Raw genomic sequence first — 15135 nt, 5'->3', positions numbered from 1 at the left:
ATAACAACCCTCTAGACAAGTGACATCATAAAGCAGAACATATAATAACATCCAAGACATGACAGGTGGGAAAGTCAGGGTACTTACAGCTGTTTGGGAGATTATAAAAGGATACAGAGAGGCAAGGTCCACCATCACAGAAGGCAAATGCACATATTTAATATTTTATAATACTAAATCTGTTAATCCCCCAGGTGACCCAGTAAAGTCCTGAGAGATTAACAGATGCCTTGCATGCTACAAGAGCTAATTTTATGCCCCAGTCTGGAGGACTGCAAATATATAACTCCCCATCATGCCCACTGATTGATATGTCCAGACTCCTTGTCCTATCAAATTTCCCTCCCATGAGCTATGCAGTTAAGTCAGAGAAGATGTGGGTTTCTTCTCCTCAACACTTTGCTTGGTGCAAAACTGTTCTTTTTCTATTTTTTTGTTAGAAGCTGCAGACAGCTGTGCAATTGTCTGATAAAGAACATGGACAACCTTCTGATATCAACAGTTTAGTACCTTGTGGAGAAGTGGTATGTAGACATTAGGTAATCAAGCCATGATTGATGGTACCTGGAGGACTGGTTGACAGTCTGTGGGTGGTCACATAGCGCGCCTATTTTTCCATGTTTCCAACTACAAAACGGTATTAAAATATTAGGGCAGTCTTTAATGAATTTTAGTTAAGTTATTCTTTTAATTGGAACCCAGATATTATATAATTAAAGATCAGAAGGAAGTTGTTTATATTGTAAATACAACAGGGTCTGTGTGATAGTCTCTCTTTAAGATTTTTACAAAATAAAATGTTTGAGAAACCCTTCATCAAAGTAATTCTGCTTTACTTATGGAGACTTAATAACTATAACTATACAGTGGTGCAATTTTTGCCAAATTTTAATTACCTTATATTTTTAAGTATCATTCAGGAGAATGTTTGAAGATATTCTGTATGCCCAAAATTACGTTATTTTTTTCATGTTACCGATACGTAAGCTTTTGCATTTTATATAAGCTTTTGCATTCTTAGCTGCAAGTTAAGGATGCTCATTGTCCAGTTTATTGATGAAAATGTTTTTTACATTATACCGTAGTGCAGGTTTACCCTTGCTAACCACAGGGGTTAGGTTCCTGAAGGTTCCTATGATTGGCAGAACATCGGGACCTGGGGAGCAGAGGCTATGGGTGAGGGGCACCAGCAAGACTGGGGAGGGAGGGGACAGTGAGGGGCATGAGCATGGCTGGGGGTGGGGGCGGTATTTTCGGACTGTACCCTCTTCCCCTTCTCTGAAGCATGTAAACTCAAAACTGTGGTTGTCAAGGGAAACCTGTACACAAGGCTCCTGAGGAAGATCAGGGATCTCTCTGCTAAGTGCGGTACAGGTGCAAAAGTAGCCATGGCCCCTTTCTTCAAAAAAGTATGGTCTCCAAAAAAGCAGCTGCCGTCTCTTTTTACATTTTCAGATCAAAACACATCTACACATCAGATTTATGGTTTTGGTCTCTTTAAAAAGGCAGTTTTGTATCACTCATCCAAAATATATGTAACTTTAAACATCCTCCAATACTTTGTTTTTAAAGCACAGTAAGTATACTTCTGCCTAAAGTGCCTGTTTGGGTTGCTTTGTCACTGTTTGCAAAGTCCACCAAGAACTAATTTTTTCCATTTTTGTACATTGGAGTGCTCTGTTACTTTTAAAATCAGACTTCTAAGTTGTTATTGTTTCATTTTTCTCCCTCTTATTTCTGAAATTTTTATGTGTCTTAAAGAGGCAAGAGTTTTTGTGGGTGATACCTTTTATTGGACCAACTGCATGGTTGGTATAGACTTGGAAAAGCATTTGGGTATAATAGTACCCTTCTTTGGGTCTCTGGGAGAGAAGCAGGTACAGCAGAGCTAAACAGCAGATGGAATAAGGGCTTATGTAAAACTCCTTAGGTAGGGGCCTTGTTGCATAGGACACTTAACACATGTTTTGTCTGAGACTGTAGTAAGTATTACTATACCATATTAACAGTGAGAACATGTTCTAAGCAGTTGCATGGTAATGCGTACTACAATCCATGCCCACCCTAGATAGGGCTGGGATTGAGTATGGCCCCATTCCCTGGGTACTAACCCTGGCATTGGTTGCCACAGCTTGTACGTCTGCCTGTGAAAACTTGCAACAGCTATGCCTAGCGCCCGCACCTTTCCAGCCATGTGCCTGGCACTTTCCAGCCTGGGAGTGTCTGCCCCTAATATACTGGTGTGAGCCAGGTCTCTGCCACTGACAGCAGGTGGAGGGAGGCATGAGAAACCAAGCCCAGGAGAGGGTGCTGTTCATGCCACTGAATCTGCACTTGCTGCTGGATGTGCAGGGCCAGTCAGGTCCTTCAGAGTCTTGAAACAGTTCCAGTGTTGTGTCAGAACTGAGACTAACAATGAACTGGAGTCTTGATTATTGGTCCCAGCCCTGGCATCACACTGGAGTCTTGAACTTATTATCTCTGTGGGGCAGTCCAGTGATAGCTGAATATATGTTACTTAATATAATATGGAGATAGTCCTGTGAAAAATTGTAGCTTTGCTATGATACAATTGCACTTAGCACATGTTATATTGCTTGAGCACCTGGACACTCTTGTTCTAAGTGCAGTTAACACATCCTAAATTTCATTTGTGACATGGCCCTAAATTAAAGTAGGATATAAAGGAAATTATCAAGGAGCTTACAGTCGAGAGAGAGAGTAAAATCTGATAAATGGAAGAGCAAGATCATTCAGGAGCATTGTTATCATTTGTGAAGTGCAGAGATTGGTGAATATCAAGTAGATTATAATGGACCATGAAGTCATAGAATATAGGGCTAATAGACCTCCAGAGGTTATCTGGTTCAGCCTCCTGCCTGAGGTAGGATCATTCGTATCCAAACTATCTCTTACAAACCATAATCTAAACTTTATATAAATCATTGTGTTATGTCTTGGGTTGCTAGTGGCCAATATCCTAATAAAGCGTTTTTGTTTCCAGTGAAAGTGTTTTGTAATTTCCCCTAAGCATAAAAACTATGAGATTGGGAGTGATTTTTTTTCCTTGAAAAATATTCTCTTACCTATTTTCTAGTGTCTCTGTCTTTTATTTTTTCTCTGTGATTGTTCATTCCGGTGCATAGTTTTTGACTGATTTCACTCTCATTTTCCATGGTTGTAAGTATAGCCTTTTCAGGGTGGTGGTCAATGTTCTAGATCTTGTTGAGAGAATCTGTTGTGTCTTGTTGCTCTTTGAGTGACAAGTTGTTTCAGGATGGTTTCTATGAAATCCTGATAACTCTTCAGTGTGGATACTGGAGTTGAATATGGTGGGACTGCCAGGGCTACCTTCACTGTGATTCTTTGGGAGCATGTAAAATGTTCCTGGCATCTTGAGTGGGGAATTATTGGAAGTAGTTTTGTCCTGAGGTTGATGTGGAAAGGATTTAATAACGTTTTCCAATTTCAGAGTGAATACTGGTGTGGTGTCCTCCCAAAGTTCTTTATAGGAATTAGTGTCAGAAGGTTGTCTGCTAACCTCATTGATGTAGTTTTGATGATTGAGGGTGACAAAAGCTCCTTCTTTGTCTGCTGGTTTGATTGCTGTTTTGTTGTTGGATTTTAGGGAATGCATGGCTTTTCTTGTTGAGGGAGAGAGGTTATGGTAGTTCTGGCTTTTGTTGAGAATTTAATAGCTTTTTCCTGAAAAATGCAGTAGTTCAGTGTATAGTTCCATCCTCTGCTTCTCTCCCAGAGACCTGGGGGGAAGGGCCCTGGAATACCCAAAACCTTGTCTAAGTCCAGGGTCGTCCAATTGACAGCCTGCAAGTTGCATGGAGCCTCTGAATGACTAACATGCAGCCAATGACTGCCAATGATATTGGCAGCCAATGACTAACATGCACTGGTTGCCGGTTGGACAGCCCTGATTTAAATGAAGCTGAGTCAGGATTTCCCAGATTGTCTCAATGGTTGAAGAAAGAAGGTTTCCCACTATGCAGGGTTGTTGAAAATGTGTGTGAGGGGTGGATTTGGAACTCTTCTAACCATTTCATAAGACAAAGTAATACATAAGACACATTTACAAGTGATTTCCTGTATTATAAGTGTCTACAAAATAGCTGAGTGTCACCTTATAGAAAATTTTAATATTTTTGTGATTTATTTATTGTTCGTCCTCTTTTTGGTTCTGTTAGGTTGGTTGCTTAGCTGTTTGTGTGAAGTTATGCAAAAATTTTACATCAAAATGTATCCTTTTTCTGATTCCTTTCCTACCTTCCATCCCTGCGAACCATGTTTTCCTCTATTTTTTCAGTGACAACACCATAAGTAACTTTGAGTAGGGGTGATATAGGTTCTTGTTATTCAGTGTAGAACAGCAGTTCCCAAACTGTGACAGATTGTGCACCACCAATTTAAAACGGTATAACATTAAGTACCACCAGCAAATTTTTGTTATGTAAAGTAATTATAATAAATCTGTTAATGTGGACCACTGACGGTTTTCTGCGTACCACAGATTGGGAACCACTGCTGTAGAAGATAATGTTCTCTTTAGGGCTTGATACCCATTGAATATGTAAACTGAGCAGGTATTTATTGTCGCGCCAGTGTCCAATGATAGTCACTGAGTAGACTTCTTTGCTGCATGTTTTAGAAAAAGAAGACAAGTTTATGGCGCGGGGGAACTATTTTAATTAGAAAAGCAGTCCAAAAGCATTACCTAGCTTTTATAAATCAGATTAGCGCACACATGGCACAGAGATAAATCTTACTGAACAGTGCTGATCATTTTCATGATGCTACCATTTCATGAAACAGTTTTATTTTTTCAGCTGTCTAGAAAGAGTTATATACTTCCTAAATCTGAGATTATTCAGTTAACGTACAGCAAAACACAAACTTGCTTCTGCGCATGACTGTTAATGGAATCATGAAATGCACAAATCCACAAATTCTCAAAGTGCACCAGAGGAGCTACTTAAGAGATGTTACAGTTAATTTTGGAGATGTGAAATATTTCTCTATACAGGTATTATAACTGCTTCTGCTTTTTAAAAAAATAACGTGGTAATGCCAAATATTTAGAACTTCCTTTTTTAGGATTGGGCAGGAGGAAGAAAACTCACGAACTGTAGAATCTTCTTTATTTGTTGATGTACAAGAGAGTTTATAAAATAAAACTGCAAGGGAGGCTACAGGTTTCCACCCCGCATCTTAACTTTGAGCTGTAAATAGATATTGCATTTGTTGTGACTCCAGGAACAAAAAGGTCACGGGATTGGCATATCTATCCATTGTTCAAAGTGGGTTTAAAGAGTGGCCTAATGCACTGCCACTTTTTCACCTACTTCAGGGGTGGGAAAATATGGCCCACTGGCCGGATGTGGCCCCCCAGGCCATTCTATCTAGCCTGCGGGGAACCTAAAAAATTTAGAAAATTAATATTTATCTGCCCCTGGTTTCTGTCAAAGGCAGATAAGCGGGTAATGTTTGCTGTGGCCACCTGCATCCCCCCTTTTCCCCGCAACCAGCCTGGGACCATGGGGCTGTTCGGGGCTGCGCTACCATGGGAAATTCAGGTAAGAGGCAGGGGAGGACTGTGAGGATTGCCTACTCCACCAGCTTGTTCCCCAAAAGCTGCTGCTTGGTGCAGAGGAAAGCAGCCTCCCCGCTCACCACCTCTGGGCAGTGTTTGCTGCAGCTGCCTGGCTGGAGCCCCCACTGTGCTAGGCTGTGGTGCGGTTGCTTCGCCAATTGCCTCTGTGCTGCCCAGGGTGGCAGCAGTGGAGCAGCTGCTGGGCGGCATAGAAGTGGTGGTGAAGCAGCTACACCACAGCCTAGCACGGCATGGGCTCCAGGCAGCAAACACTGCCCAATGGCAGCAAGCGGGGGGAGCTTTCCTCTGTGCCAAGCTGTTGCTGCCGCGCTACATCCCCATCCCTGATGGATGAGGAGCTGGCGTAGGGCCCAGGCTAGCAGTGGCAACAAAGAACAAGCAGGTGCCCAGTGTGGGGGAAAAGTGGCCACTCCCCTTCTCCATGGCTGGCGCTCTTTGCTGCAGCCACTTGGAGCCCACTCAGGGCTGCCTGTGCCTGCTCTCCATTGCCACCGCTTCCCCACGGGGCAGCAGTGATGCAGTGGAGAGGCAGGACAGCCCACCACAGGCTGTGAGTGGCTGCAGCACAGGGTGCTGGCCACAGGGAGGGGGGTGCTTTGTCCCCACACTGAGCACCGGCTCATTCCCTACAAGTGACCATGGGGTCAGGGCTGTGCGCTGCTCCCTGCCTGTACTGTGGGGCTGGGGCAGGGGCATTGGGAGTGAATGGGTGTGCCAGCGGCAGCCAGGCGGGAGTGCGGGGCCCATGCTGGTGTCCCAGGGCCAGCATTGGCAGGGCCCAGAGCGGGGCAGCAGGAGTGTGGGGTCCCAGCCAGCAGGGGCTGTATGGAGCCAGGCCAACTCTCCCCTCTCCCTGACGGTGCAGCCCAGCCCAGCTCCACAGACCCCTGCCAGCCCGCGCTCCAACTGCTCCACTCTGGGCCCCACCAGTGCTGGTCCGGGGACATTGATGCAGGCCCCACGCTCCTGCCCGCTTCCACTCCTTGCGCCCGCCCCCGCCCCCCACCACTTTCCTGCCTGGCCACTCTGCACTACATGGCTCCCATACCTACATCCATACCCACACACACATCCACGCATCCCTGCAAACCCCCATGTGCAGTCACTTCTGTATGTACACCACAAATGCCCACAAATCAGGAAAAGAAATATATTTTTTAATTAAATTAAAATATATTTTTATGGGTGTTTGATTTTTAGTATGTTGTTTGTTTTTCCCCAAGATGTCAAACCCTCTTCCTTAAAGGAGTATTTCCAGTGGCAAGGGTTAGAGGTTAGGGGCAGGACTTCCTGTCCCAAGGCGGTGGCCAGGGGGCGGGGTACCTGTCAAGGGGCAGGGCTACCCATGCAGCCCTTGACAGCTTGCCAAAACTCCATGAAAAATGGTAGGCTCTGCAATTTCAGTGGGCTCACTGCAAAAAAACCCGAAATACTGACCAGCATGCAGAGAAAAGGGTGGGAAGCCCTGCAGTCCTGGAGCACAGGGGACGAAGGAGGGAGGACAGAGAAGGGGGCAGGGGAAGGCTGCTCCCAGCAGGAGGCAGGGAGGCTACAGGCAGCTGTACCAGAATCCTGGGCTGGCTGTAGTAGGTAGCTGAGATGCTGCATCAGGGTCTATGGGGCCCTAGCTCAGCTGGTGTACGTGCTCCCACTGCTGGCAGCAAGCCAAGTCGCGCTCTGTGGACCCTAGTGCAGCCTCCTAGCTACCTGCCACAGTCAGCCGGGGACCCCGGTGCTGCTGCTTATGTAGCCTCTCTGCTTGGGGATGACTTGAAACCCATGGCTTAATTACCTTGTTAAGCCCAGGGAAGACATTAATCCACATGTTATTAAGTGTGAATTAATGGCTTCCATGGACTTAATCAGGGTAATTAAGCTGCCATTTCAGGCCATCTGGTAGTCTGGGGGGAGCGATGGGACTGCTGGTGCCCCTTGGTCAGAGTCATGGTGGGGCCCCTCTATACTCAGCCCATGAAAATGGCAGCTGGCCTCAGAATCTGCCTCTGAAATTGACCGGTCACCTCCTCGAGTTCAGTAGACCTTTAGTCGTTGTCATCATGCAGACTTTGCTGATCCAGCATTGTGAACTTGTGAGAGAGACTAAGCAGAAAAGGTGACATTGGCAGGCTATGCTGGATGCCATAACTACCTTTATTGGTACTGAGAACAACAAAGCAGTATTTGCATGGGAGAATTTTGTGTGCTCGCTGCTAAAGAATGGAGGGTCTGTGGTTGTGTCTGGAACCTAGCCCTCAATAGCAGCTGCCTCCCTGAAAATCTTTTAGCTGCAGGTTGGCATAGTGTGCTCAGGCAGGTGTGGAATGACTCCAAACCATGGAGTGGCATTTCTGGGACAAGGAGACAAGCAGCAACTCCTGGCAGTGGATCATCATGGTCACTAGAGACAAGGAGTGACATACGAATTTCGTCATGTCCGGGGCACCTTTGTGGAGATCTGTGCCAAGTTTGCCTTACTTATACAAGCAGCAGACAATGATGATGACAGTGCCCTTATCTGCGGAGAAGCACATTGCCATTGCCATATGGAAGCTTGCAACACCAAACACCCTCTCATTCATAGCGTACCATTTCAGGGTTGGGAAGTCAATGGCTGGAGATGTAGTGTGGAAGGTATGTCTGATGATCCAGCGAGTGATGGCCCCTTACATCATATGTCTTGCTGACCTACAGAAGGTCATGGATGGGTTTGCCAGTCTGAGGTTTCCCAACTGCTTTGGGGCTGCCAACGGCACAAGCATTGCCATCCTTTCCCCTGTGTGCTATGGCTAGGAAGTCATCAATTGGAAGGGCTACTTGATCATGCTTCAAGCAGTTTTGGACCTCCATGCCAGTTTCACGCATGCAAATGCTGGCTGGTCAGGCAGGATGCACAACACCAGGTTATTTAGGAGCTTCCTCCTCCCTAAGCTGATGGAGCAGAGAGAGTTTGTGGCATGGGAGTGACTGGACTCCTGCTACAGTCAGGTACCTAATAGGCAGCCTAGTCTGGGTTTCTGCTCAGAGGTCTGCCTGGCATCCCCATTTTAGCTAATGATTCCAGCAGGCCACTGTTAGGGGCTCTTGATTGGCTGCTAGTGGGGGCAGCCTCTACTTGACTCAGCTTGTAACTTAGACCCTGCCCCTGGTTTCCCCATTGGATCTGGTAACCTGGTATCTGAACCTTGAACTTTGAGGTGGTCTGTGTTTTGGGACTCTGGCCCTCAGGTGGCTTAACCATGGTCAGACCACCTGTGACCTGGTCCTTACAGCTACTAATCGTCAGGCACACTGTATACCCATTGAACTCCTGGCTGATGTAGCTCTTCATTGCATGCCCAGAAGGAACTGTTCAACTACAAGTTCAGCAGCTGTAGGATGGCTGGAGGTCCCTGAGGACATGTATAGATGCCAACAAACACAATGTACCCTGGTTTGTGGTCTCAGCATGCATGTAGCACAACACCTGCAAGGCCAAGGGGGAGTCTATGCCCATGTCCTTGCCCTGCCACTTGAGGCTGTGCTGGGGGGCAATGTTGGCAAATAAAAACCTAGGATTCCGAACTAGCCTAGGGATTGACATTATGCCTCATTCAATGAGTGACAGAAAGGCTTTATTTACTACACGTATTCAAAGTCAAATGAGCACAAACCAAAGCAAAGTCCAGTAATTAGCTATAGCATGGTGATTTCTCACCAAACAAGCGACAAGAGCAATGATCTGTTTCTTTGAGCTTCTCAAGATAGTTGGGGCGCAGCAGCAGTTGGTGTCAGATGAGATTTCTCATTCTTGAAGCACTTGCTGTTAGCTGTTTCACTGCTTTTTTATATCCTTAGTCCAGCATTGTTAAAGCATTATTTTAGTTTTATAAATCAAGAAGGAGAGAGTCCCAGGGAGTAATTGACAGGAAAATCCTGTTAATCAAACTGCTTATTATTGGTTATTAGAAAGCTCTAATTTGAATGAATTACTTTCCTTAGTGACAAGAGGTTATCCATTTCTACTATATTTGGAACATATTAAGAAACCTATTAACAAAAAGGAAAAACACAAGGTTTTGGGGAGTGTCCTTGGAAAATTAAGGGAACCATATACAAAACAGAAGTAAACCAGGAGGCGACATCTATCAGATATGGAGAATGACTCTTCCTGTACATAACATGAGTTAATTGCAAAAGAAATATTTACCATACTAATTAATCAAGGATATACATGTCACACAGTTACATACCAGACCACTAGGAAGTCTGCTTGAAATCCTCATGAATATAGTAAGATAGTCTGGAAGGGATACCTCATTATTTCTTCTCGGGTGGCCTAGACATGAACTTGCATCCTCTTGCACTTTGTAGTACAATCAGTATTTTGTATTTTAACTTTTGTGAGTAGGCCCCAACTTAGCAGAGTTATCAGGGAGGGAGGTGGTGAAATGGCTTATCTCAAGCTCTGGGCGCAAAGCAAGGTGTGCTGGGTTCCCACTGCTGTACCTTATTGCTGTTGTGTTTTTGGTAGAGGAATGACTGAGGCAATAAGTGAGCAATTAATTTAAATAGCATCAATCACCCTAAACCCATACATACCAGTGGCCTGCCACTTATTATCCCCAGGATCTGTCCTACCATGCACTGGGACTTCTGGGACACCAGGTCCTTGTTGGGAGATGGCTGGCTGAGATGCTGAGCATGGGGGGCAGGAAGATCCGGGTCCTCTCTGTCAGAGCCTGGGTCCATTTCAGAATCCACGCAGCTCTGGCAGTTGGCCAACGAGTCCAGGCAGCTTGGCACAATGGATTAGGAGTCCCATATCTGGCTTGTCTGGGTTTCTGTTTTGGCTTGCAAGGACTGTGTGTCTTTAACCGTAATCACATTGGAGTTTTCACCAGTCTCCTGGGAGTAGGGCATGCTTTCATGTCTACCATGTTTTCAGAACTATCTGTGTCACTGACGTGGAAGCGTTCTTCATAGTGGACATGCATGACCCTGCAGGTGCCCAGTGTGGTTGGTATTTTTTGTATTTGCTGCCTCAGTGCCTTGCATTCGGACTGGTATTGGGTCCAGTCACAATCACATCCCAGGTCTACCATTTCCTTGGCAATCTTTTGATAAACTGCTTTGTTCCAGGGGTTGACTGGAGCACCCTCTGATTCTCAATCTTACCCCAGGTGGCTACCTCCTCCTTGATCCAAATATTGCCATGCTTGTTCAATTGACACTGGACTCATTGAACTGAGGAGCCAACATAGAGGGAGGGGGGAGGGTGTGGGGGGGGAAGGTATGGAGGTCCTGGAATGGGTCCAGTGGGTCCTGAAGGTTCCCAGTGATGGTGGTTCAGTGGATGCAGTAATGCTTGTCTCAGCTGGTCTGTTTTTCTGACCTCTGATCATGCACGTGACTCTCCTCTGCACTCTCTCAAGCTTCTCCACATCCTTTTTGAATTGTGGAGCCCAAAACTGGATGCAGTACTCCAGCTGCAGCTTCACCAAGGCCGAGTACAATGGGAGAATGATGTCCTGGTATTTGCTTGAGAAGCATCTATGGATGCAAGCCATATGGATGCAAGCCAGGGTTTTGCTCGCTTTACTAGCTGCAGCATCACATTGCAGGCTCATGTTCATCTTGTGGTAAATCCTGACCCCCAAGTCCCTCTTATCCATAGTGCTAGTCAGCCTAGCACTGCCAAGCCTATAAACATGCTGCAGGTTTTTCCTCCCAAGGTGGAGAACCACCTTTTCGGTGTTAACACCATCAGGTTCTCATCCGCCCATTTCCTGAGCCTGTCAAGGTCAGCCTGGATTACCCCTCTGTCCTCAGGTGTGGATGCTTTACCCCAAAGTTTGGTATTATCGGTGAACTTGGCCAGTCTGCTTCTGACTCCAATGTCCACATCATTAATGAAGAGGTCAAACAAAATAGGTCCAAGTACAGAGCCTTGAGGGACCTCACTGGTCACAGGGCACCATGACAATTGACCTCCGTCAACCACCACCCTCTGGGTCCGACCAAGGCCCTCAAGCAGACCCTCAAGCGGACCCTCTGGGTCCGGCTAAGGCCCTCAAGCAGAGGCAACTTCTCTGGGCACTCTTCTTCTCTATTTCAACTTTCAAATAACATACTAGTCTGGACCTAGGAATGGAAAAGTGAATGTACTCTTCCAAAAGCCTGAGTTTGATACTGACTCATTGCAGGTACCACCAGAACCTAGCCCTGTTTTTAAACTGCACAATATCATTGGTTTTTAAACTGCACAATATCATCAACTGTGCAATGCCATGTTGCTGGCTGATCTGCTGTCCCTGCTCCATGTTGCTATCCAGGAGCAAGTCTCTGCCAAAGAGCAGGCTGCTCACACAGCAACTGCATTCATTCAAGGATGGGGTCATATTTACCCAGGGTAAGATCTGCATGTCTGGGTCAAACTAGACTTACCATCATATACTCAAGCCATGATTCCCTGTTAGCAGGCCACCCTGGAACTAAAAAGATTTATAACTGATCACTACTTTTGGTGGCCATGCCTGCACAGGACAGTACAAGCCTTTGTTTCTTTTTCTGAAGTCTGCTTGCACTAAGATGCATACAAAATGCCTGTGGGCTCCTTCAGCACCTTCCCACTTCACCTCAACCATGGTGTACCATCTCATTAGATTTTATTGTATCCCAATCAAACCGTTACCCTATGTTCCTGACAAAACAACCAACTGACTAAAATGGCCTGCTTTGTTCCACATGCAGGCCCTCCATCAGCCAAGGACATTGCCTGATTGAGGTGTAGTTCACTGCCATGGCCTTCCAGACTACATAACATCATACTGTAAATCTTAGTTTGTCTCCCAGTTTTGTCACAAGAACCTATGCTTGTTAGAAGGACACATCCATTTCTTATCTTCATATAACTCCCAGACAAATGGCCAGGCTGAGTGAACCAACCAGATTTTAGAAAGACAACGGGATCTCTCTACTAGCGCTTGTAAAGTTTGCATATGATAACTCTACATATGCCGCAACTGGGAAAAGCCCATTTTCACCAGTTATGGGTTTCACCCCCAGTTGCATCTGATCCTACCCATTAGTTCTAATAACCCTATGGCCACAAATTGAATACATCATGTGCATGAGATTCAGGAAGAATTAAAATGCCAGCTGGAGAAGGCAAAAGGGTCTTACAAGCATCAGGTGGACCAGCCTTGTCAACAGGGTTCTGCCTATGTGGTAGGACAGAAAGTATGGTTGTGCTCTGAACACCTTCACGCAGACTGAACTTCATAGAAGTTAGGTCACTGATACATTGGTCCTTTCTACATCATTCAACAAATTAAGCTGATAGTCTTTGAGCTGCAACTCCCATAAATGCTAACAATCCACCCAGTATTGTATATGCCACTAGTCAAACCATACACAAAAAATTCATTCCCACACTGGACCCAGCCTCCCCACCTCCCATAATTGGGGACCTACCAAATTCATAGTGGTTGCCCACCAATTTTACAATCAGAGTGCAGTGCCTGGAGTCATTTTTGCAGGCTGAGTACCGTGGGCTCCCCCACACCTCTGATTAGCCGAGGGGCCCTGGAAGTCCTGCTCCTCCCTGCAGATTGCCAGATGGCCCTAAACTGGGGTTCCCTAATGCTTCAAAATTAATGGCTTCCATGGGCTTAATCTCCTAATTAACCTCATGGAAGCCATAAATTGACATGTTATTAAGCAGGCTAGGATGATGATGATGGCTTCCGTAGGCTTGATCAAGCCTGTGGAAGCTGTTAACCATGTTCTAGACAGCTTAATAACGCTTCAATTAATGACTTCTATGGGCTTAATCGGGGATTAAGCCCATGGAAGCCATTAATTGACATGTTATTAAGCAGTCTAAGCACCTAATTAAGTTCTAAAATTAAATATATTATTAAAATAAAGCAATGGATACTATGAATTGTAATGAATAGCAAATACATACACTTCATTAACTAATCTCAACTATACACACTTTATTAAATAATACCATCTAAACACTTTATCGAACTCTAAACAAATATGAAAATAAAGATATACTATGCACATGAATTGTAACTAATGCCAACTATGTGCAGTTTGTTAAAGGACATTATAAAAAGGAATGTACTGAAATTGAATACTAACCTTAAAACAGGCAGCTCATGCTATGTATTCAATACAAGCATGCTGCACCCAGCCACAGTGGCTAGAGACATTCTCTGTGGGGTGGACACTTGTCCATACGTTGAGATGGCATACTCGGCAACGCTGGTGACACATAGGGGGTGTATGTGAGTCCACGTGCACCCCCTGAGATTGGCCGTTCCCCTCCACTTCTGACGCTGTCAGCGGTGTCTGTGGGCAGTCCACACTCAGTGCTCGCCATCTTCCTCCCTCACTGATGACACTGCCACAACCAACTGCAGGCAATTCCCACTCAGCCTGCCCTCACCACCACTGTCACCGCAGCTGCTTGCAGGTGGTCCCCACTTGCCGCCACCGCCACACAACTGCCACCTGCGAGCGGTCACTGTGCCCACCCCCAGCTTCAAGGGACACGAGGCACTCATGCCCAACAACCACTAAGTTAGCTGGAATAGTGAGGCAGTGTCTTTTCAGGGTGTAAAGATGTGAAAACCAGTTACAGACAGTCCCAGAACATGTAAGCAGCACATTCATTGTCATGCTCTTTCTGGGATAGCTTTCAGTAGCTGAGGGTCAAAACTCAGCAAAGACAACCGGCTGGGGTCCAAAATGTGAACAGCACTAAGGAAGGGGGCAGCCAGCTGTCTGAACTGTGGTGGCTGTGACAGGTCATACCTGAAGTAATGGTTGAGCTTCACAGCTATTGCTTAGAATAGGTCCATTCTGCACTAGTTTTCAGAAGGACCCCTTGACAGTTCTTGTGATGTCCTGTCTTTGACCCAGTTTATCAAATCCATCACGTTGCGTGCATGGTGGTTGACAGCCTGCCAGCCTTCAAACCAGGTCAGGAGCTTCATGAACTGGGTGGCATTGTCAGCCACAAACATTACTTGATCTTGAATGTTGCCTCACCCTAAGAGATCATGAAGTTTGAAAATGTAGTGTATGCTGGGTGTGATTTCCAACTCCTCACTCACAAACTGCTGGTAGTGCTGCATGTGCTTGGTATAATAACAGACTGCATTGAACCAGGAATTCCACTGTGTGAGCACAGACTCTGGTGGCAGTAGAGCACAGTGCCATTTGAGTCCCCTGCTTTCACTGCTGAGGGACTCCCTGTACCTTACACCCTCCCTTCCTGGACCTTACAACCTGGACAGTGCTTTAAGGCTTTTCTTGAAACAAAACACTAGGCTATCCACCTCAAGGAACTGTGTATGCCAGATGTCACTAGGGACAGAATGTGTACATTGCAGGTGACATGAACAGCATTGGGCAGCATTCCTTGGAGCACATCGGAGAAAGCCTTGCACAAGTACATGGCACTGTCAGACAGGCATGCTGAGATTTCATAGATTTCATAGACATTAGGGCTGGAAGGG

The 15135-nt window shown here is 45.8% G+C and overlaps 1 protein-coding gene across 1 annotated transcript in view; it reads left to right on the top strand.

Moving 5' to 3' along the window:
* The first annotated feature begins 150 nt into the window (after nt 1–150).
* Nucleotides 151–15135, top strand: part of ALS2CR11 (amyotrophic lateral sclerosis 2 chromosome region candidate 11) — a 59399-nt gene continuing 44414 nt past the window's right edge. Inside the window, exons 1-3 of the mRNA XM_019553501.1 lie at nt 151–524; nt 4200–4251; nt 4884–5035. Of these exons, the coding sequence (XP_019409046.1) occupies nt 4919–5035 (117 nt within the window). The 5' untranslated portion in view covers nt 151–524; nt 4200–4251; nt 4884–4918. The remainder of the gene's footprint in view (nt 525–4199; nt 4252–4883; nt 5036–15135) is intronic.

The sequence above is a fragment of the Crocodylus porosus genome, unplaced genomic scaffold (assembly GCF_001723895.1).
Source record: "Crocodylus porosus isolate Cpor-Errol unplaced genomic scaffold, CroPor_comp1, whole genome shotgun sequence".
Classification (NCBI taxonomy): Eukaryota; Metazoa; Chordata; order Crocodylia; family Crocodylidae; genus Crocodylus; species Crocodylus porosus.
Note: the sequence above shows the minus strand (reverse complement) of the source record. Positions and strands in the feature narration are given on the sequence as shown.